The sequence below is a fragment of the Onychostoma macrolepis genome, chromosome 21, assembly GCF_012432095.1.
Source record: "Onychostoma macrolepis isolate SWU-2019 chromosome 21, ASM1243209v1, whole genome shotgun sequence".
NCBI classification, from domain to species: Eukaryota; Metazoa; Chordata; class Actinopteri; order Cypriniformes; family Cyprinidae; genus Onychostoma; species Onychostoma macrolepis.
This window is the reverse complement of record NC_081175.1, coordinates 31,526,035-31,551,732: the sequence shown is the minus strand read 5'-3', so window position 1 is coordinate 31,551,732 and position 25,698 is coordinate 31,526,035. Positions and strand designations below refer to the sequence as shown.

Sequence of the window (25,698 nt, the reverse complement as noted above, 5' to 3'; positions counted from 1 at the left end):
ACACACTAATACGCTTCTATTATTCAAATCCGTTAAAGGATTTTTAGGCTGCATTAATTAGATCAACCGGAACCGGGAACACTCCCCATAACACACGATGTACTCGTTACATCGTAAGTAGAATGGCATCTACGCTAATATTTGTCTGTTTCTTTCCTATTCTGTTTCTCAGTCCGTATCCGGTCAGATGGTGGATCAGCACCAAGAGATGATGTCTACAGCCCTGATCGTCAGCGGAGACCAGGACACCCAGATGACCCCCAGAGACGGATCCCCAGCGAAAACCTAGATTAAAATACAATAAAACTAAAAAATAACAAAATAACTACAATATAATAAAATAACTAACTACATAATACTACTGTTGTTAGAAATTGCAACAAAATTAAAATAGAAATATAATCTTTTGAACTGCGGGTTTCGTCTGGTCAGAGGAGAACTGACCCCCGACTGAGCCTGGTTTCTCCCAAGGTTTTTCTCCATTCTGTCTCGGAGGGAGTTTTGGTTCCTTGCCGCTGTCGCCTCTGGCTTGCTCAGTTGGGGACACTTAATTTCTAGCGATTATCGCCGATTTGATTGCACAGATATTATTTAAACTAAACTGAGCTAGACAATGAGATCTCTGATTTCAATAATGAAATGCCTTTAACTGAAAATTGAGTGTTTAATCTTATCATTATACATTACTGACACTCTATCCTCTAATTTGATACTGTTAAGTGCTTTGACACAATCTGTATTGTTAAAAGCGCTATATAAATAAAGGTGACTTGACTTGACTTGACTTGACACACACACACACACACACACACACACACACACACACACACACACACACACAGACAGACAGACAAGACAGACACACACACACACATGTTCAGTATGTCAGTATTAGTGTTTGACATACTTGAGTATCTGCAGTTTATAGTTTGGATCCTTCAGTTTGTGTTTGAGCAGCTGGACTCCTGATGGTCCTGGGTGATTGTAGCTCAGATCCAGCTCTCTCAGGTGTGAGGGGTTTGAACTCAGAGCTGAAGACAAATAACCACAGCCTTCCTCTGACACCATACAGCCAGACAACCTACAGACACACACAGACAGATCATCTACAGACACTCATCACCACTGTGACCAGTTGACTGTAAATTATCTCTTAAATGTTATTAATACCTCAGTATCTGCAGCTGACAGTTTGTACTCTTCAGTCCATCAGAAATAAACTTTACACCAGAGTCCTGCAGGTCATTGTTACTCAGATCCAGCTCTCTCAGGACACAGTTTGAGGATTGTAGAGCTGAAGACAAACCCTCACAACACTGAGCAGTCAGATTACAGACAGCAAGACTGAAAGAGAGCAGAACACACATATCAACAAGTCACCTTTATTTATATAGCGCTTTTAACAATACAGATTGTGTCAAAGCACTTAACAGTATCAAATTTGAGGATAGAGTGTCAGTAATGTATAATGATAAGATTAAACACTCAATTTTCAGTTAAAGGCATTTCATTATTGAATCCAGAGATGTCATTGTCTAGCTCAGTTTAGTTTAAATAGTATCTGTGCAATCAAATCGGCGATAATCGCTAGAAATTAAGTGTCCCCAACTGAGCAAGCCAGAGGCGACAGCGGCAAGGAACCAAAACTCCTTCTGTGACAGAATGGAGAAAAAAACCTTGGGAGAAACCAGACTCAGTCGGGGGTCAGTTCTCCTCTGACCAGACGAAACCTGCAGTTCAATTCCAACCCCAGCCATGTCAGATTGTGTAAAGGGCTTATCTGATTCCCGTGGTCTTGCAGATCATCTACATACACACACACACACACACACATCATCTACAGACACACACAGTCAGATCATCTACAGACACACACACACACACACACACACACACATCATCTACAGACACACACAGACATATCATATACAGACACACAGACAGATCATCTACAGAAACACACAAATCATCTACAGACACAGATAATCTACAGACACACACAGTCAGATCATCTACAGACACACACACACACACACACACACACACAGTCAGATCATCTACAGACACACAGTCAGATCATCTACAGACACACAGTCAGATCATCTACACACACACAGTCAGATCATCTACATACACACACACACACACACACACACACAGACAGATCATCTACAGACACAGACAGATCATCTACAGAAACACACAAATCATCTACAGAAACACAAATCATCTACAGACACAGATAATCTACAGACACACACAGTCAGATCATCTACAGACACACACACACACACACACACACACACACACACACACATCATCTACAGACACACACAGTCAGATCATCTACAGACACACACACATCATCTACAGACACACACAGACAGATCATATACAGACACACAGACAGATCATCTACAGACACACAGTCAGATCATCTACACACACAGTCAGATCATCTACACACACAGTCAGATCATCTACAGACACACACACACACACACACACACACACACACACACAGTCAGATCATCTAGAGACACACACAGTCAGATCATCTACAGACACACAGTCAGATCATCTACACACACACAGTCAGATCATCTACAGACACACACAGTCAGATCATCTACACACACACACACACACACACACACACACACACACACACACACACACACACACACACACAGACAGTTCATCTACAGACACACAGTCAGATCATCTACAGACACACACAGTCAGATCATCTACAGACACACAGACAGATTATCTACAGACACACAGTCAGCTTTCTCGGACCTGTTGTGCACAACCTGGACTAAATATCAAATTTTTCCCATTTCAACAGTGTTGTGTTGGGACAATACAGCAAAATACTAATGTCTCTTCTATTTGTTTTTTTTGTTATATGTGCAATAAATGTGCTGGCTGTTAACTGTTTCATACCATTTGGCCCAAATTTCATTTTTATCCTCCCAAGAGTTGATCCTAGCCCTCTATCTACTCAGAGTGATATAACACAGTGTTATACTGACAAGTTTTGCCGTGTTACACTTTTATGTTGTTAATACCTCAGTATCTGCAGCTGACAGTTTGGATTCTTCAGTCCATCAGAAATAAACTTTACACCAGAGTCCTGCAGGTCATTGTTACTCAGATCCAGCTCTCTCAGGACACAGTTTGAGGATTGAAGAGCTGAAGACACAATTTCACAATGCTGATCTGAGAGATTACAGCCAGAAAATCTGGAAGAGATTAAATACTTTTTAAGAATTAACACAAACAGACAGATCATCTACAGACACAGATTAAATAAAATTTAATAATTCGTGTTAAAAATGTTTATGCTTCACTTTCAAAGCCTTCCTTATATGGTATCATTTGAAAGCTGAGAGTCTTTTCTTTACAAAGAATACCACTTTTGGTTTTATGAAACATAAAGCAGTACAATTTAGCTTAGAAATGTATTCGTCCCACACACATATTTCCGCCTAACGATTGCGAAGAATTTTTCCTAAGAATGTGTATTTTTTATATTTTTCACAATACAGTCAAGTCATATATCACAAGAAAGCTCTCATTCTCATTATTTCATTGTGTGACAATCACAGATCAAATGATCTTCAATAGAATCGTGATGTAAAATTTGTTACCTCTTAGCAAACTTTGTTTGGGTCACATTCCTACTCATACTACTGCTTCAGTCAGCCGCAGACAGCCACAAACTCTATATTATGTTTTAGACTAGGATCTCTTCTTTCAAACGAGACCATTTTCACATGTGCTTGCATCGTTGCGAAATCATTGTTTGTAGCAGATGCGCACCAGAGCAAAAAACACACACTTTTTGCTAAACACGCGCTCTGCAAAACATAAGAGCTCAGGCTAGTGCTGGGCGGTATGACCAAAAATTTATATCACAGTATTTTTCTAAATATTCTAACATTTTGAGATACTGATTTTTGACTTTCATTAGATGTAAGCTCTAATCATCCAAATTAAAACAACAAAAAAAAAAACCTTTGAAGTGTTTTACTTTACATGTAATGAATCTAAAATATATGAAAGTTTTACTTTTCGAAATAAGTTACAAGAAAAAATGAACTTTTTCACCATATTCAAATTTTTTGAGATGCACCTGTATGTTCTACAACTCTGTGCTGCTCAGTGAGCTGCAGTAGGTCAGATTATATGTCTGTCTAGCCCAGCGCCCATTCAGAGTCTCTGGGTCAGCAGAGGTGCGGGTGAGTGGATGGGTAGAGAGCAGGGGTGTCGAAATTAATCGTTGCATCGATGCGGACGTGGACAATTCTGCATCGATGCAGTAATAGACCATAATCGATTATAGCCTATGATGTTATTCGCATACGCGCTTGTCACAAGAGTATTAAAAATGCACTCTCAATTTTAAAATATGAGCTTGGCTTTTTCCTGCCTATGGCACGTGTGTGTGCTAGAGACAAACACAGCGGGCTTCAATGCACAGAATATGCGCTGTGAGACACGTGCACATAGCTAGTGCTTCCATTCGCTGTTATTTTAGTCTTTTTCTTTAGATATGCTTTTATTTCTGCCGTTTGGAATGCAGTACGTAATAGATGCACGAAACTCACGTTCTGATAAACGTTTGCGTGCGCTTTGTGTTTGTTTGTCCTGAAGCTCGCGGCTGCTGTTAAATGCACTTGCATCTACTTTTATGATACGAAATTGATGTAAACATGTTTTCAGAACAGAAAAAAACATAACTGATTATCTGTAAACTTTTGCTACTTAAAGCACTCCCAGAGACTGAAAGTGCTTTTTGTTTATCACTTGTAATTGTCTTTCCCCCCCTTTATTACTTTATATTTGCTTGTATGTTTTGAAGCTATATTTACTTTTAATTCTTAATAATTAATTAATTAATTAATATAATTAATTAACAATTATTTTAAAAAGTAGCCTGCTTATACAATTTAATAAAAATGCACAAAATAAATTTGATATAATTGTGATGCATTGTGATATCGAATTGAATTGAATCGTTGACATGATAATCGTAATCGCAAAATGAATCGTGAAACCAGTGCCGATTCACACCCCTAGTAGAGAGAGGTTTCAGGTCGGATTTGTAGTTTTTATGACTATTTTGAAGGCGAGAATTCATAACTTTCAGTCACGTGACCGGCTCGAAGACTTGGAGGGCAAAACATCCATAGAACTGCTGCACAAAAATAATAACGTCAATAAATATTTCATTCATAAACGTGCAACAAAATGTTGTAAAAACACTTAAAGTGCCTTAATATATTTAAAACAGTAATATTAAAAGATCAAATTCAGTAATCACCATATTAATGATGCATAGTTTACATAGGCAAGCAGATGAGGCCGGGATATGAACGCAATCCGCTTAAAGGTTCAGTGTTTTCCTTCTGATGATTTTTTATGGGAAGCCATTTAATGTGAAACTTTTCACATTGCGTTTATATTCTGGCTTCATCTTGCCTGTACAAAATATACAGGTGCTGGTCATATAATTAGAATATCATCAAAAAGTTGATTTATTTCACTAATTCCATTCAAAAAGTGAAACTTGTATATTATATTCATTCATTACACACAGACTGATATATTTCAAATGTTTATTTCTTTTAATTTTGATGATTAGAGCTTACAGCTCATGAAAGTCAAAAATCAGTACACCTGTACATCACCTGTACATCATCAATAAGGTGTTTACTGAATTTAATATCTGCATTTTACTATATTATTACTTGATGCAATCTGTGTAAAAATAGCTGGCAGTTACTGAAGCAAAGCTTGGTTTTGTCCTCCAGGTGGGCGTTCCTATAAGGGTGTGGCATCACGTGAAAACTATCAATAGCACGCTGAAAGGCAAATGCATCGGAATCATGGATAAATGCGATCTTTGGTTATGAAAAGAAAAGTTATAGATAATGAAGAATGATCGGCGGCACCTTGGAGAGGAGAGGACACGCGTCTGGTGAGGGTTTTTTTACACATACAGATTGGTCCTACGCAGTCAATCCGTTTTGCAGTTCTTTAAACTGTTGTTTTTGCTTGCAAGTCACTGTTCACAGGCTTGCAATACTTTTGACTGTATTTTAGCGAAAACAACGTGCCAAAAGTGTAAGCGTAGAAAAATGTAATTCAGAAGAATGCAGATGTGGTATCCTGATGTTGTGTAGTAGTTCCGCTCCCTACCACAGGAGGTTCTGTGTCCTGGGGGATCACGCGGGTGCCGTAATAAAAAGAAAGAAAGTGCATACCCCAGTGAAAAGAAAGCATACAGAGCAGAGAAAACATACAGAGCAGAGAAAACATACAGAGCAGAGCGGTGTTCACGTCCACATCGATCACATAATGTAGAATGGGACAAGCAGGATAGTGATAGATCTGAAGAGGATGTTTTCACATTAAACTGCATGGAAACGGAGACCTCAATTCAGAGGATAAAACCGTTTGAAGTGACGATGGAAGTGAATAAGAAGACAGTGAATTTTGAGATTGACACCGGATGTAGTGTAAGCATAATGAATAAGAGGAAATTCAAGGAGATGTGGAACGAGAAGCAACGTCCGCAAGTAAAGCAAACTAAACTTTCACTTAAGTCATACACCGGGGAGAAAATCAAAGTCGTGGGGGTGGCAAAAGTGGAAGTCAACTATGAGCAGCAAGTAAGGAAATTGCCCCTGGTGGTAGTGGAAGGCACTGGGCCTAGTTTGTTGGGAAGAGGATGGTTGGAAGCTCTGAAGCTAAGGTGGGAGGAAATAAAAAATGTGAGAACAGAGGCACTGAATCTACCAGAAGTACTCATGAGATATGAAGATGTGTTCAAGCAGGAGTTAGGGATGTTGAAAGGCATGACAGCAACCATTCGGGTGTCAGCTGACGCACAGCCTAAATTTTATAGGCCTCGATCAGTTCCTTATGCCTTGAGAGCTAAAGTAGAAGAGGAATTAGAGCGTCTGTTGAAAGAGGACATTATAGCTCCCGTCAAGTACGCCGAATGGGCCGCGCCTATCGTTCCTGTTTTAAAACCAAATGGGTCGGTCAGAATATGTGGAGATTATAAACTAACGGTTAACCGTGCCTCCTCACTCGAGCAATACCCCATTCCCCGTGTTGAAGACCTGTTCAATACACTGTCAGGAGGGAAACAGTTCTCCAAGATTGATTTAAGTCACGCTTACCTGCAGATTGTGATGGATGAGGCTTCAAAGAAATACCTCACAGTAAACACGCACCGAGGCCTTTTCACCTACAATAGGTTACCTTTTGGAGTTTCTTCAGCTCCTGCCATCTTCCAGCGAACGATGGAAAATCTGTTACAAGGCCTTCCAAGAGTAGCTGTGTACCTAGATGACATTATTCTGATGGGCAGAGACGAAGCTGAACATCTGAGAACCCTAGAAGAGGTCCTCAGACGGCTGAAGGACGCTGGCCTGCGTCTCCATAGGAGCAAATGTGTGTTTCTGCAAAAAGAGGTGGAATACCTCGGGCATGTGGTCGATGCTGAAGGCTTACACCCTGTGCAGAGCAAAGTGAGAGCCATAGAGGAAGCTCCATCGCCAACCTCCGTGACAGAGTTAAAAGCCTACTTAGGTCTTTTGAATTACTATAATAAGTTCCTACCTAGCTTAGCAACACGCTTAGCTCCATTACACAAACTGTTGAGGAAAGATGTTCAGTGGACGTGGAATCCTGAGCAGGAAGAAGCTTTTCAGAACTCAAAACAGTTGCTGAAGTCAGCAAAGGTCCTGGGTCATTATTCAGCGGACAAGGACTTAGTGCTCGCCTGCGATGCCGCCTTATGGATTAGGTGCGGTCTTGTCACATGTCATGGAAGATGGTAGTGAAAAGCCGTTGGGGTTCATATCACGCACGCTAACACCAGCCGAGAAGCGGTACTCACAGCTCGATAAGGAGGGGTTAGCCATCATTTTCGGAATCAAGAGGTTTCACAAATTCATTTACGGTCGAACGTTCACCATTAGCACTGACCACAAACCACTGATATCACTTTTTCACGAAAAAAAGCCAGTGCCACAGATGGGGTCACCAAGAGTGCAGAGGTGGGCAACACTACTCAGAGCTTATGAGTACAAGATCATCTACAAACCTGGGCAAGAACATGCAAATGCAGACGCGTTGAGCAGGTTGCCACTGCCACAGACAGAGGAAGAGGAGGTAGAAGAGCAGGTTCTCATGTTGGATGTCCTGGAGGATCCACCAATCACAACAAAGCAGCTGAGACAGTGGATAGCTAAGGACGAAACACTCTCCCAAGTGCTAGTCTGGTGTTTGAAGGGTTGGCCACGGGAGGTGGATGTAAAGTACAAGCCCTACAGTCTGAGGAAATTGGAGTTGAGTGTGAAGGATGGGTGCGTGCTCTGGGGAGCCAGAGTGGTCGTTCCACAGAGGGGTAGGAAAGCCATTTTAAAACAGTTGCACCACACACATCCAGGAATATCTAGAATGAAGGGCTTAGCCCGTTCATACGTCTGGTGGCCAGGAATGGACTCCGAAATTGAAAAGGAAGTGCAGTCCTGCGCTACATGTCAGGAAAACAGGAATTCTCCAGCCGGAGCCCCGCTACATCCATGGGAGTGGCCAGAAACACCTTGGAGCAGACTGCATGTGGATTACGCTGGCCCTTTTCTAGGAAAAATGTTCCTTGTCATTGTGGATGCACACTCCAAATGGATGGATGTGTACCCAGCAAGTACAGCCACGAGTCAAGTTACCATTGAAAAGCTCAGGCAGTGTTTTAGCATACATGGTTTGCCCCAGACCCTAGTATCGGACAATGGAACTTGTTTCACAAGCCAGGAGTTTCAAGCATTCCTAAAACTGAATGGCATACAGCACATAACATCTGCACCATTCCATCCGGCGTCGAATGGTCTGGCGGAAAGAGCTGTACAGTCGCTTAAGCAGGGAATAAAGAAAATAAAGGGAGACACCATAGAGACCAGGTTAGCTAGATTTCTGTTCAATTACAGAATCACACCACAGACTACGACTGGATTGTCACCCGCTGAAATGCTTATGTCCAGGAGGTTGCGCTCAACATTGGATCTTCTGCTGCCTGATGTGAAGTCAAAGATACGTCAGAAACAACTCAAGCAAAAGGATCAACATGACACTCACAGTAAGTGGAGGAGTTTTTCTCCTGGGAATGAGGTGTACACCCGAAACTACAGTCATGGACCTCGTTGGATACCAGCGGTCGTTGTCGATAACACCGGACCTGTATCCTACACCGTTCAGACAGGAGATGGCCGAGTCATTAGGCGTCATGTCGATCAAATGAGAAAACGGCATACTATTGTGGGCAGTGAGATGCATGTCAGAGTGGATGGAGGAGTCTACCAGTTTTCCAGTCTCAGAGACAGCAGTGGAGGCCCTGCCTGCAGACTCAAATGTCCCCACTTCAATCAGAGAGGAAGTGAGTGCTTCGGAGACAGTCCAAGCACACCCTTCAGTTGGTGACAAGAAACAAAGAGGAGTAGTTCCACTACCTGTACTGCGCAGGTCCGAACGCACAAAACAGACTCCTACTTACCTGAAAGACTTTGTGACATAGTAGTGAGATCCCTCAAGTCAGAGCAAGAATGAGCTCTGGGACTCACTGGAAGGATGGTAGTCTACCCACCTTCCTAGTTGGTTTTTGTTGCATCAGTTTAAAAAAAAAAAAAAAAATATGTAAGAGTTATGAGAGATGTATGTCTGTGTTAACTGTTCAATACGTGATCAGACTGTCTAGAACAGTTCCTGTTGATTTGTTTTTTGTTTCTCTAGGTTGACAATATTGAGTACAATGTCATCTTTACAGTACATTTGTGAGTTTTTGGGAAGGAACGTATGTGACTTACCTCTGGAGTAGTTTTTCCTCTTAAGGGGGGAGGGATGTGGTATCCTGATGTTGTGTAGTAGTTCCGCTCCCTACCACAGGAGGTGCTGTGTCCTGGGGGATCACGCGGGTGCTGTAACAAGAGAGACACAAAAAGAAGCGTCAGAGAACGCTATGGTGCATGTATGCTCTGTTCTGACAACCATGTTAATAAACCACCAGTGCCGTTATCTTGTGTGATCAGTTCAGTCATTGCTGAAGATATTACAGCAGATCATATTTATTTTGCGTTATCATGAAGCTGCAGTTTCACAATACATGAATTACACTTACAAGTAACAGTGAAATGCTGCAAATAAATTTTTCTTACACTTGAAACGCGATTTACACCTTTACAAAGCTGCTCTTGCGCATGCAAATTTAATGTATGCTTACAGTCTTATGTACACTTCCACAACTCTTACCCTGCGTATGCAAATCTTTATGGCTTTATTTTACCTTCATAAGACAGTTCTGCACTGACTGTGAGATATGATGATCTAGTGCTGGATTTGTGTTTATTATGGTCTTCAAATCCTGATCTTTTATATAGATCTAGTTTTTATAATGAACTTTTTATAATGAACACCGAAAACTTTTTGATAATTTATGAAAACCCAGCCCTATGTAAAAATTATTTATTATTATTTATAATTTAAAAAAATTACTTAAAGTTTCACTGTAGAAGCAACAACGACTTTTTGAAGTTGTTCTGAATTAAGAATCAAAGCCTGATCATATTATTAACATCTTAACTGTCACTATTAGTCCTGCATAGATTCAGTCTTCCACATATTCTGCTTATTGTGAATATAATTCATCAGTTTTGGACGCTGCAAAGCTAAACTGCAGCTTATTTCTGTGTTTGGAGACTAATGTTGTGAATCAGGGCTTGTTCTCTGCAGTCTTTCACAGAAATGTGTCACATCTGAGTTTGAGTCATTTCCTCAAAAGGCTAACATGTAAATGGATATATGACACATATCTCATTAAAAGACAAAACTTAGGTTATGCTGTGTTGAATCATTCATGTACGTGTCGTACAGATTAATTTGTGAAATTAATTTGATCACAAAGCTGACAGAGTAAATATGATTTTAAAAAAAAATAGACCTATATCACTCATAATATTCCCATTCACAGTAATCCACCTTTTCAGAACTCTTTAAATGTATAATAATGTAAAATACTGGCGAGTGCTGTACAGTAAAGAGTAAACACACTTCAAGCACTGCCTTCACTGTAATAGTTCACTGTAACAGCAGTCAAACAGCTGCAACATTAACCATTTATGATCAATAATTACTGAAGATTAAAGGTTATAATGCTATATTATTATTGCTATTAATATTACCAGTAATGTGTCATTATTCTATCTTCATTCACAGTGAAAATGTCTGAATTGCAGCTTCACTGATCAATGGTGTCGACCGTCCCTTTGCTCCACCTGCTGCTGATTTAATGAACGAGTTTCTCATGTGACTGGGTTGTGTTTACCGCGGTGATAACAGACATTTTACTCCACTATCTACTGTATTAAAAACACCTGTCGTGACTCCTTTAAGATTCTGGCCTGTTATTTAGGAGAAAATCTCTCATTCAGGAACATTTATTATAAAGGTGTCAGATTCATTATTAAATATGATAGTTTAGTTAATGATGAAACACTCACAGAGCTTTTCTGCAGTTGATCACAGCTGGTATCAGTCTTCTTCTCCCCTCATATGATGTGTTGTATTTCATGGCGTTCAGCTCATCCAGCGGCTCCTCTGACATCTGAAGCATGTAGGAGATTGTTGAGCAGTGAGCAGGAGAGAGTTTCTCTGAGTGTTTGTCTGATTTCACAAACTCCTGAATCTCTCTGAACAGAGTCTGATCTTTCACTTCCAGCAGACAGAGGAACAGATTGATGGATTCACCAGCTGAGAGAGGATAACTACAGATTGTTATTACATTATAATGTATATTATGTATAATTATTAATAGTTGGCTTTTCCTCCAAAAATAAAATGATGAGGATTAATTTGTCTTTCAGATGAAATGTGTAAAGGTCAGGTGCTCCAGGTTGAATAAATGAATAAATACCATAAAATAAATATAATAGCAATATATTTTTGTTGTTACATATTTCCCAATTACATATTTGTTTCCATTTTGTCTTAAATATAATAAATGTATTAATAAGAATGATTATTTAAATGTTTTATCTGATTTTTGAATGTTATTTAGGTGGTCTAGTCCAGATGTTGATATGTGCTTTAATAACACTTCATTATGAATATATAACTGATCGACTTGAATGACTTGTTGCTTGATTTTAGTCTTCTGCTTTTTTGTGATTAACTTTGTACCTTCAAAAAAAATTTTTTGCAATTATTCTTAAAACATTTTCCTTAAAATAAACAAGAATGTTTAATAAAAGCTGATGTGAGTTTAATGGGAGCAGCGCTGTGCTTAAAGAACAGAAATGAACCCATGAAGCACAGACAGACTTTCTGAATTTAATAATGTATATTTAATTGAAATGATTTTGTCATTTAACATAAAATTAAATATTTTGGTGTGAGAGATTAATATTTTATTTTAACATAACTTTTTACTGTTACTGTTACAATATCTTGTTCACTAAAAATGTCTCAATGTAGATGTTGGTGATCTTATATAGGTACGTTTACTCTGTTCAATATTCATATTCTCATATTTGTGAAAATCTTTGAAGTTATAAAGCAGCTGTTTTCTTGACTTATGCAAAGGAAGATGATATGATAGTGTCATTAGAAAGAGATATACATTTTATTTTTAAATTTGGGTTTATTTGATATTTCAAGGTTTGTATATTTATGAACACTAATTCTTACAGAAAATAGATTCTGCTTCTGTTAAACATTACATTGTTATTGTAGAGAATACTGTTATTAACTGTTGTAATAATCTTCACTGTGAAGCAACTCCTGTATCAGCACTGAACTGGAAATGATGATATTTTTGAAAATACAATGCATTACAAGGCTGTAGAGAACAGTGCACTACTGCAGACTTATATACTGAGGTTTTAATGACATTATTTTAATATAGTCAGTGGTGAACTAAAGCCAGCCCTTCAGTCTCCTCAGTGGTTCAGTGACTGATGCAAACCATCATTCATCAACCTGCTTTCCTGCAGTCTGTGTTCTTCTGACTTCTGTTTTGTAGTAAGTAATGAATATGATTAAATCAGCGCAGACAGAAATATAAAGCAGATGATCAGGAGACGGATTCATTCTGAGTTTCATTCTGCTGATCTCAATCACATTCATCATTATTCATACTGTCATCAGTTCACATCAGATTCAGAAACCACTTCATCATTAAATCAGTCACTAATACACTTTTATTACATTTGATCATCAGTTTACAATAGAAATATTAAAGCAAACTTATTCATCTGTTTAAGATTCAGAACAGTATGAGTCTGATCTAGATTCATAACTTCTAGATTAAGAATGAAAAACTATTTAATTATGAATGAATACAAATGTAATGATGTGAGATTTGATGAGTTTGTGTGCATGTGAACATCAGAAAGATTTACAGAGAGTCTCTCCATCGTTTAATATCACACAGAGACACTGAGGAATCATCATAAACCCTGAATCCAGCGTAGAGGTGTTCAGTGAATGTGGTGTTGAATGTGTGTAAGTGTGTGAGTGTGTGTGTGTCAGAGACGCTGTAGAAGGACAGAGAGCCGGCCGACACGTCCACATACACTCCTGCTCTATTAGAGGATGAACGGACAGCAGGTATATCAGTTCTGTTATTATTGTGCCAGACAGAGAATCTGTTATCAGAGCAGATCAGACTCCAGGATTTGTCATTGAATCCAAACCAACAGTCACTCCCTCCTCCTTTCCTGCTGATTCCTTTATATGACACTGATATTTCACCATCTTCTCTCAGTTCAGTCTCCCAGTAACAGCGTCCAGTCAGACTCTCAACACTCAGAACCTGAGAAACATAATCAAATCTCTCTGGATGATCAGGATACAGCTGATGATCTTCCACTCGTGTGATCTTCTTGTTCTCAGACAGAATGAGTCGAGTGTTTGCTGTGTTTGGATCCAGTGTGAGTTCACAGGCATCTGAACACAAGAAGAGAGAAACATCAAGAACAGCACAACAGTGAAGATGTCTGTGTGTGTTTACAGCTAAAGTCCAGACTGTCCTCACTCTTCTCAAATGTGTTCACTAATATAGTGAAAGCTGTTGAAGAGCGACTAATGATTCAGATCTCACTAGCAGTGCTGGTCCTAGACTTCTGGAGCCCAAACAAAACTCTGTGAAAAACCCTGTCAGGCCTAAAACAGTGCAGACTAGTGTTGTGTAAAGCAGCGGTTGTGGGTTTATCATGAATACAAGTCAAGTCAGCTTTATTTCTATAACGCTTTCTACAGTACAGATTGTTTCAAAGCAGTAACAGATTGAGATTGTGCTGTAAACCAGCTCTAACAAGCCAATAGTGTGATTCTAGAGCTCGAGTCAGTTCAGTGTTGATTCAGTTCAGTTCAGTAAGTGTAAAGTTCATCAGTTGTGCAGACAGACTGTATATACAGTGTATTTGTGCTCATACACACACTCCACTGAACACACACACATTTTACGGACCTCCACTGGAAAGGAAATCTAGAGACTGGACGTCTATATATATTGTGTTAATATGTATTTCTATTGTAGTGTAATTGAATACTCCTGCTTTAGACTGATGGTGATTGTTGTTAAAGCTGACAGGAGTCACACACAGCTTCAGGACTGAACAGAAATATCTTAATTTCTTACACATTAAAATACATCAGTGACGGCTGCTGGAACATTTTCTAGACAGGACTGAACCACATCCAACTATTTTAGCAAACATCTGAAATTATTTAATGCTACACAGTTAAAGAAAAAGTTAACCGAAGACAGAATATTTTAAAAACTTGAAACATATTTTAAATAAAGATTATTGATTAATTATTGTTTGGTCAAGTTCAGGATTAAGTTTGAGGATAAAGTTTTTTCAGGGTAAACTAAAAATACTTCATTTTCATAATTTATGAATTTATATATAATTAAAAATTTAATGGAATGCAGAAAATAACGGAAAACAGAATTTGGTAAAGATAAAACTGTAAAACTCAATTAATTAGATAGGCTTTTGATTAATAAAATTTGATTTAACCATTAAAACGGTATAGAAAAATGAAAATGAAAAAAAAAAAAGAATTTGGAAATAAAACTGATTTTATAGGGCCTTATACATATATATATATATATATATTTTTTTTTTTTTTTTTTTTTGTGGTAATAAAAATAGATGTAAGTGAACAATAGCCTTTAAAATTACTTAAAATACCTATATAATAGCAATAATGCAATAGTAATTAGCAGGAAATCATATGGTTTTATTGAACAAAACTGTTATAAACAATAGAGCTAATGTAGATTACACATTAAACACAGGCCTGTTCTGTGCTGTTCACTTTCACACTGCTGCTAAAGATGTGTTACTTTGTTCACTCTTCATTTCACAGATTTATTAATGTCTACACAATGTTCTTTTAAATAACAACGACATTTAAAGCCATAAAAAGTGTTAAATACCTTAATTAGTATAAGAAAAAAGAATAATTATAATTTCAAAAAGTCTTAAATCTGGGGAAGGAAAGACAAGAATCACGTTATGATTAAATGTGCTGGTCATTTGAAGCGCGTCACATGGACGTTTATCCGCTCGGATCAAGTTCAAGCAGCAGCGGAGCGCAGGTTCAGAGCAGAAGCGTTCACTAGTGAGCACTAAACAGCGCTGTGAGATCCAGAATAAAGCGCTTGAAATCAGCGAAGGACACAATCTGTGATTTAAACAGATGAAACGCTGCTGACAAACAGGAGAAACACTGCGCGACGAGACAGAATCATTTACCATGGATTTATTTTACTGTAACACTAACTGCACCATGGTATTGAGGTGCTATAGGCCTGTGTTTTTACTGGTTATCATTATGTATGCTGTATGGAAGACCAAGGGTTAATTTTAATAACTCAAACAGTCAGAATAATTAAATGTCACCATATACATTTTTTGATGAACATGAATTTACATCTGCATCCTAATCCTGCATCCTCAAGTTAGTCAAATGTGCATTTTTAAGAGACAAAAAGTAATATTACTAATATTGCAGCCTGCTCTGCAAACTGTGCTGAAGATACATGTATTCAAAATAGCGCCGCGGATGGCAGCCATGGTTTGTCGGTGCTTGGTACTTGTTCTTTTTTTGTTTGTTTGTCCTGTCTTAAGCAACTTTTTCCCGATCAGCTTTATTAGAAACGAACTCCTGGACATCAGAAACGGCACACCAAATAACTTTCTGCCTACATTTGAGCATTCAGACCTTTTACTGGACATTTTAATCGGAGGAGCTGCGTTCCTATACAAGCGCTCCAGGCGACCCAGGCGAGGGAAGCGCGCCGGCGCGCTCGTGAAACTCCGACAGCGCGGGTTTAGGACTCCGCTGCCGAGCATTCATCTGACGAATCTCCGCTCCCTGGCAAATAAATCAGACGAACTACGACTCCTCACCCGCACAAACAAGGACTTTTTAAACTCCGCAGCGCTTTGCTTCACGGAAACCTGGCTGAACGGAGCCATTCCGGACAGCGCGCTTCATCTAACGGGCTTCCAGCTGTTCAGAGCAGACCGCGTCACCGAGTCCTCGGGGAAAACGAGAGGCGGTGGATTATGTTTTTATATCAATGAAGGCTGGTGTACAGACGTGACAGTTTTAAAGATGATGTGCTGCCCAAATTTGGAAGCTGTCTTTATTAACTGCAAGCCTTTTTATTCACCGCGGGAGTTTTCCTCGTTTATTCCAAGTACTCCAGACTGCAATCTGGACGATGGGGCGGGGCGACACGTGTCGTTTACAAATAAACTCTTGACGACGGCACCTCCGGGTTCTTCAGGCTGCAGCGCTTCATTCATATTTCCTTGAGGATCGGCAGGCCGCGGATCAGCACTCAGTTGCGATTTTATACGCAAATGATGATAATTTACTGTATTTTAGAGATGGACGAACGCGATCATAAGCGGCTGATTTTACGTTTTAACGCGCAACCGTTTTTTGTTGTTTAAAGAGATGAGTTATAGCCAAAGTTGCTCAATGCGTCACAAACTTGTAGGTTATAAAGTGCTAATAAAATGTTTTCATGGCAAGCTCAATGTTTCCTTGTTTATATCTTAATAAAATATTTGAGCCTATATTGATTCTCTTACAGTTTCTAAAGGTTCCTATCTTATAGTAAATAAGTGTCCATGACATCAGATATTAAAAATCCAATTATTTATGTATCCACACCCTCATTGTGTGTGTGTGTTATAATCTGTGTACGGGATGAATTTATATTCAGTTATTAACACTCGATTATTGTAGCCATATACAGTGGGTACGGAAAGTATTCAGACCACCTTAAATTTTTCACTCTTTGTTATATTGCAGCCATTTGCTAAAATCATTTAAGTTCTTTTTTTTTTTTCTCATTAATGTACACACAGCACCCCATATTGACAGAGAAACACAGAATTGTTGACATTTTTGCAGATTTATTAAAAAAGAAAAACTGAAATATCACATGGTCCTAAGTATTCAGACCCTTTTCTGTGACACTCATATATTTAACTCAGGTGCTGTCCATTTCTTCTGATCATCCTTGAGATGGTTCTACACCTTCATTTGAGTCCAGCTGTGTTTGATTATACTGATTGGACTTGATTAGGAAAGCCACACACCTGTCTATATAAGAGCTTACAGCTCACAGTGCATGTCAGAGCAAATGAGAATCATGAGGTCAAAGGAACTGCCTGAAGAGCTCAGAGACAGAATTGTGGCAAGGCACAGATCTGGCCAAGGTTACAAAAACATTTCTGCTGCACTTAAGGTTCCTAAGAGCACAGTGGCCTCCATAATCCTTAAATGGAAGACGTTTGGGACGACCAGAACCCTTCCTAGAGCTGGCCGTCCGCCAAACTGAGCTATCGGGGGAGAAGAGCCTTGGTGAGAGAGGTAAAGAAGAACCCAAAGATCACTGTGGCTGAGCTCCAGAGATGCAGTCCGGAGATGGGAGAAAGTTGTAGAAAGTCAACCATCACAGCAGCCCTGCACCAGTTGGGGCTTTATGGCAGAGTGACCCGACGGAAGCCTCTCCTCAGTGCAAGACACATGAAAGCCCGCATGGAGGACTCCAAGATGGTGAGAAATAAGATTCTCTGGTCTGATGAGACCAAGACAGAACTTTTTGGCCTTAATTCTAAGCGGTATGTGTGGAGAAAACCAGGCACTGCTCATCACCTGTCCAATACAGTCCCAACAGTGAAGCATGGTGGTGGCAGCATCATGCTGTGGGGGTGTTTTTCAGCTGCAGGGACAGGACGACTGGTTGCAATCGAGGGAAAGATGAATGCGGCCAAGTACAGGGATATCCTGAACGAAAACCTTCTCCAGAGTGCTCAGGACCTCAGACTGCGCCGAAGGTTTACCTTCCAACAAGACAATGACCCTAAGCACACAGCTAAAATAACGAAGGAGTGGCTTCACAACAACTCCATGACTGTTCTTGAATGGCCCAGCCAGAGCCCTGACTGCAATATAAGAAAGAGTGAAAAATTTAAAGGGGTCTGAATACTTTCCGTACCCACTGTAGATCTGCAGAACTATCGAATATTAAATCACTCAGAGCTGTAAATATGTGCTATAGATACGTGAGCACTTTTAATGAGTAAAAGAGACCACCTCTGTGATTATAATTTTTTTATTTATTAAAGGAACACTCCACTTTTTTTGGAAATAGGCTCATTCTCCAACTCCCCCAGAGTTAATAAGTTGAGTTTTACCGTTTTTGAATCCATTCAGCTGATCTCTGGATCTGGCGGTAGCACTTTTAGCATAGCTTAGCATAGATCATTGAATCCGATTAGACCACTAGCATCGCGTTCAAAAATGACCAAAGAGTTTCGATATTTGTCCTATTTAAAACTTGACTCTTCTGTAGTTATATCGTGTAATAAGACCGGCGGAAAATGAAAAGTTGCGATTTTCTAGGCTGATATGATTAAGAACTATACTCTCATTCCGGCGTAATAATCAAGGAACTTTGCTGCCGCACCATGGCCGCAGCAGGTGCAGTGATAGCAGCGCCTGAAAGTAGTCCCCAGCTAGGTACCTAGTTATAATATAGCTGGGGACTACTTTCAGGCGCTACGTAATATTCAATCATATTCAGACCTCCTTGATTATTACGCCGGAATGAGAGTATAGTTCCTAGCCAAATCGGCCTAGAAAATAGCAACTTTTCATTTTCTGCCGGTCTTAGTACACGATATACCGTAACTACAGAAGAGTCAAGTTTTAAATAGGACAAATATCGAAACTCTTGGTCATTTTTGAACGCGATGCTAGTGGTCTAATCGATTCAATGATCTATGCTAAGCTTATGCTAAAGTGCTATCGCCAGACCCGGAGATCGGCTGAATGGATTCAAAACGGTAAATCTCAACTTATTAACTCTGGGGAGTTGGAGAATGAGCCTATTTCAAAAAGTGGAGTGTTCCTTTAAAGACTATAATAACTATCTAAAATCAGTATGCCTAATGTAGTAAAATGATTCCTGGTTCTTTTTAAAGGATTGAGCAACTAAACCAGTAATTTAATTCATGCATATAGCCTATATAAAAGTATAAATAAAAATGTTACAGAGAAAAGGAACATTTATTGCTTAAATACGCACTAAAGCACATTAATAATAATATTTGCTGTAGGTCAGATTTAATAACAGCTGTTTTAGTAAACAAAAACATTTAAAATAGGCCTATATGCAAAAAAAAAAAAGTTTATTTCAGCAAAAAGGGTTTATTTCAGCAAGGTTTTTATTCCCATTATCCACACATAAAACCCCAGTTCACGCTGATGGACTATTTGGTATTATTGCCTTATTTGTCACCGCAGTTGTTATTTAAAATAAAACCATTTGCGGGTTTGTCCCATGTCTTACTGAACTACAGTGAAATATCATCATATCCTAAGTTATTGCTTATCCACCGATCCTAAAATAAAGAATATAGGCTACATATAAATATACATCATACAAAACAGCTAAATCTCAAACAGTGGATCATTTTTATCAACATCACCCAGCTAAAACTGCTCAATGTTTAAGTATGTCTGCTTCGTGTACAGTGACTTCATTTAACGTGCAACCCTCTTGTTGAGATTGAGGACCACTATTTACGTTCATCACACAGAAACATCATTAATATTTCTCATAAGTGAGGCTATTTGTAGCATAGGTAGGACTATATCATGGCCACGAATTAAGAATTTGTTCCCCAGACTTAATTCGTGAGCTGCTCATATTATGTGATGTTATGTGATGTGAAGTGACATACGGCCAAGTATGGTGACCCATACTCGGAATTTGTGCTCTGCATTTAACCCATCCAGCGTGCACACACACAGCAGTGAACACACACACAGTGAACACACACCCGGAGCAGTGGGCAGCTGCGGCGCCCGGGGAGCAGTTGGGGGTTTGGTGCCTTGCTCAAGGGCACCTCAGTTGTGGTATACTGAGGTGGAGAGAGCGCTAGACATTCACTCCCCCCACCTACAATCCCTGCCAGCCAGAAACTCGAACTCGCAACCTTTGGATTACAAGTCCAACTCTCTAACCATTAGGCCACGACTTCCCCCCACTTTACACAGCTCTGTTCTGCCCGAAGTACTCGGAGATGCCGCCACCAAGCGTTTGATAGGAACTTAGTCTAACTAATTCCTCATAAATAATAAAAAAACACATTTGCTAACTGATTCCAACTAAAATCGCTGTTGTTAGCACTTAATATTTCTGTAGTACAGCCAAACAGCATAAATCATTCATAAAAACATATATAAAAGAATGCTCATGCGCCAATGTCTACACCAATAAGCTCTGCTGTATTATAAACCAATGAAATTGAAGGTGGGCGGAGCGACAAGTGTCGCCCCACCTTAATGTGTCGCCCTGCCCCATCGTCCAGGGTGCACTCTGGAGCTACTCGTTTATTCTGGTGAGTGTGTACATTCCTCCTGACGCGCGCCTCCTGCTGGCCGATCAAATCACACACACAGAGCAGCGTTATCCGGACTCTTTCATTATCATTCTCTGTGATTTTAATAAAGCTAATCTCACCCGTGAACTGCCTAAATATAGACAGCACATCACATGCCCCACCAGAGACAGAAATGTACTGGACCACTGCTACACTGTCTTAAAGGATGCATATCACTCTGTTCCCCGTGCAGCACTGGGACTCTCTGATCATTGTTTGGTTCATCTCCTACCAGCCTACAGGCAGAAACTCAAATCTGCTAAGCCTGTAGTAAAAACTGTAAAGAGATGGACTGCTGAAGCAGAGCAGGATTTACAGGTCTGCTTCGAACTTACTGATTGGAGTGTTTTTGAGGCTGCAGCTACTGATCTGGACGAGCTTAATGACACCGTGACGTCCTACATCAGTTTCTGTGAGGACATGTGTGTACCCACCAGGACTTATTTAACATTTAACAATGACAAACCTTGGTTCAGTGCAAAACTCAAACAGCTTCGCCAGGCCAAAGAGGACGCCTACAGGAGTGGGGACAAAGCCTTGTACAAACAGGCCAAATACACACTGAATAGGGAGATAAGAGTGGCAAAATTAAACTACTCTGGAAAGCTAAAAAAACTGCTTTCAAGCAATGACTCTACATCAGTGTGGAAAGGCCTGAAAGCCATCACCAGCTAAAAGAGCCCATCCCCCAGCACTGAGGCCAATCAACAACTGGCTGAAGACCTGAACGAGTTCTACTGCAGGATTGAAAAGACTGGTCTGACACCCCACACCCGCTCCGACCGTCTCACAGCACAGCCATTCACACCCTCACCCTCCCTCCCCCCTTGCTGGACCCCCTACAGTTTGCTTACCGAGCAAACAGATCTGTGGATGATGCAGTTAATATGGGACTGCACTACATCCTGCAACATCTGGACAAACCAGGGACTTATGCAAGGATCTTGTTTGTGGACTTCAGCTCCGCTTTCAACACCATCATCCCGGACACCCTTCAGAACAAACTGACTCAGCTCTCTGTACCCACCTCCATCTGTCAGTGGATCACCAGCTTCCTGACAGACAGGCAGCAGCTAGTGAGGCTGGGAAAACACACATCCAGCACCTGCACCATCAGCACTGGAGCTCCTCAGGGCTGCGTTCTCTCCCCACTACTCTTCTCCCTCTACACAAATGACTGCACCTCTAAAGACCCCTCTGTCAAACTCCTGAAGTTTGCAGATGACACCACAGTCATCGGCCTCATCCAGGACGGCGACGAGTCTGCTTACAGACAAGAGGTTGAGCAGCTGGCTGTCTGGTGCAGTCACAACAACCTGGAGCTGAACACGCTCAAAACTGTGGAGATAATAGTGGACTTCAGGAGAAACCCCCCTCCTCTCCCCCCACTCACCATCATGAACAGCACTGTGGCTGCAGTGGAGTCATTCAGGTTCCTGGGCACCACCATCTCTCAGGACCTGAAGTTGGACATTCACATTGACTCCATCGTGAAAAAGGCCCAGCAGAGGCTGTACTTCCTTTGTCAGCTGAAAAAGTTCAACCTGCCACAGGAGCTGCTGAAACAGTTTTATTCAGCTGTTATTGAGTCGGTTCTGTGCTCCTCCATAACGGTCTGGTTTGGGTCAGCCAGCAAATCAGATTTAAGAAGACTTCAACAGACTGTTAGGACAGCAGAAAAGATCATTGGTGTGCACCTGCCCAGCCTTCAGGACTTGTACAACTCCAGAGTGAAGAAACGGGCAGGTAACATCATCAAAGACCCCTCTCACCCCGGACACAACTTGTTTGCACTTCTCCCTTCAGGCAGACGCTACAGATCTCTGTGCACTAGAACATCTAGGCATAAAACAGTTTTTCCCCATGCCATCTCCAGCTTAAATAGCTAACACATGGATCATTACCTGTGTTCTGTAATTCATTCTGTAATTCATTCTCCATCTTTAATTATTGCCTCCTCTCAAGTATTATGTAAATACACATACATATGTTTATCTATACAGCTGTATATAGAGTAAATAATGCACAAATCTGTACATAAATCTACTGTTCCAGATTCATACACATTATTATTATTATTATTATTATTATCTATTGTTAAGTCTTACTATTTAAATGTTTTTTCTGTTCTCATGTCAGATGTGTATGTATGTACCAGGAGCACCTTAAAAAAAAAAAACACACAACAAATTCCTAATAATAAAGCTAATTCTGATTCTGATTCTGATTCAAAGTCATGCAACACAAGCCTGTTTGATGATTTGAAACAACAGCCAATCACTCATTAGAACAGAGATCACCAGACTCGGTCCTGGAGCGCGGTGTCCTGCAGAGTTTAGCTCCAGCTTCTCAACACCACTGCCAGGACATTTCTAGCATACCTAGCAAGACCTTGATTAGCTGATTCAGGTGTGCTTAAACTCTGCAGGACACCGGCGCTCCAGGACCGAGTCTGGTGACCCCTGCATTACAGCATGCAGAAACTAGGACATTCATTTTTAATTAAGAGATTTATTTTGTTAATGAAAAATAACTGGAAAAGTGTCAAGAATTCAAAGACATGAAGTGTTTGTCATGTTCTCAGCATAAAGAGTCGTTTAAAACCACAATTAAAGTCTGGCTTCTACAACTTTCACTTAGGAGCAAAAATATGCCTTTAAACTTGAAAGAAATAAAGGTTTGAAATTTATCATGATAATTATTGATATTGACTGATATGAAACATTTTATTGTGAATTTTTTTGGCCATATTGTCCAGCCCTGCTTTCAAGGGAACTGACCGACTTCAGAAAAGCTTTTGCAATGAGCCTGTTTGTTGTTTTTGTTCAGATCGAACAAAAAACGGTTAAAAAAACGGTTTAAAGGCTGAAATGTGATGTTTATCATTTTATTTATTTTTTTGGTGAAAACCTGTATCTGAGCTGTAGATCATGATATCGGTTTAATATGTTACTAGACATTGCTCTATCCCGCTCATACCATAGAAACTTCATTTCTGCAGTTCTTAAAAAAACCCCGTGGAGGGGTGTAGCATGGGTCAAAGAAGAACACAGGACACTCTGACCAGGAGCGCTTCTAGACCCTTTTCAGATTGTCATTGACTTTTTTTGTTTGTTCAATTTGCACACTGAAAATGGGTCGGAGCTCTTATTTTTGAACTCTCGAAGTGCACCAGATTAATGCATTTAAATTTAAAATGTATAAAATATTCTCCCGGGGGGGCCATGCCCCCAGACCCCCCCCCCACAGGGAAGCAGGACCACCCACCACTGCCTCACTACATCTCACATGAGTATGATCTGAGTCCCCGATCACGTTTATTAGCCCCAGATGTTTTGATCGCAGCCCCAGATGTTTTCAAATCCTAGAAACGCCCCTGATCATAAACAAACAATATTAGATGTGTGTCAATAACGGATCTGTGCATTTATTGCATTAATAATGTCACTCACGGCTCTTAATTAAGTAACTGCTTTAACAAGTATTTGTGTATATTTACTGAAGAAGGTGGAACATGATCTTGGTAAGCAGTTTGACAAATATCAAATATTTTTCATCAAAAATTGAAAAATTCAATCACCAAAATGAAGCATTTGAACCTAAAAACTAAATATCAAAATGGGTGGGAACTGAAAAAGGTCCACTTTAAAAAAACAAAAAACAAAAAAAAAAAGCCTGCTACACCTACCACAGCCCTAAACCTACCCTTACAGTAATGCAAATACAGTAATTATGTGTTATATTCGCGGTTGTGGCTAGAAGGGACACAGCTACCGGAAACCAACAATAAATATTTTTTTCTACCTATTAGATTGTGTTTTATTAACGTCTACACCTACCCCAACCCTAAACCTACCCCTTACAGTAATGCAGGTGCTTTAAATATTGTTGTTCAGCATGAGAAAAAGGACAAAATACTGATGTGCGCATGCGCAGTAAGCCCTGGTAGGAAAATCTGATGGGTAGATAAAATGTCCGGACACCGGGACTCATCAGTGAATGTGAGATAGTTTACTAAATAAAATGATCCTGACAGAAGAACTGCGTGAAAACTTTATTATATCTGTTCGTCTGTATCATCTCAGTGAGATTTTATAGTTTCATGCATGTGCAGTAAGATGAATTTAGTGTTTCTGAAGTTTCAGTGTGGATGAGAAGCTTTTGGAAAACACTTGTAAACTCTAGTGTGGACAGAGAGCGTTTTAAAATGAAAATTACTTTTTCAAATGAATCTAAATTAATAATCATGTGTCAAGACACGTCATTACCATTAATGCTGGATGTCTGAGTCCAAAACAGCAATTAAATAAATATAAATCCCTATTTATTAAAATAAAGATATTTCCACGTGACTCTAAAGCTGAATCCACATATTACTGTTCTGTTTACATTATGTAGTGATTTGCGACACTGCTAACTAGTTCAAAAAGACCTTATAGACCTTATTATCCTGATAGAAAAACAATGAAAGTCTATGAGATGAGCTCAGTGATACAGTCAAACAACAATCTGTGTGTGTGTGTGTGTGTGTGTGTGTGTGTGTGTGTGTGTGAAAGAGTGTGTGTGTGCGCGTTTTTGTGAAAAATCAGGAAATAGATGTGTATAATGACAAAGGTATGACAGGTATTACAAGGTGAAGGTG

At 39.8% G+C, this 25,698-nt stretch overlaps 1 protein-coding gene and 1 pseudogene across 1 annotated transcript; both read right to left on the bottom strand.

The window, feature by feature from the left end:
* Positions 1–3,067: 3,067 nt before the first annotated feature.
* LOC131528413 (NACHT, LRR and PYD domains-containing protein 12-like) lies at positions 3,068–11,827 on the bottom strand. Its single transcript, XM_058757492.1, has 2 exons — positions 11,574–11,827; positions 3,068–3,248 (listed from the first exon to the last, which is right to left on the bottom strand). The coding sequence occupies exons 1-2, from the start codon at positions 11,684–11,686 to the stop codon at positions 3,068–3,070; spliced, it is 294 nt and encodes a 97-aa protein (XP_058613475.1). The 5' UTR covers positions 11,687–11,827.
* A 1,421-nt stretch (positions 11,828–13,248) lies between these two features.
* LOC131528930 (NACHT, LRR and PYD domains-containing protein 3-like) overlaps positions 13,249–25,698 on the bottom strand; it is a 65,086-nt pseudogene continuing 52,636 nt past the window's right edge.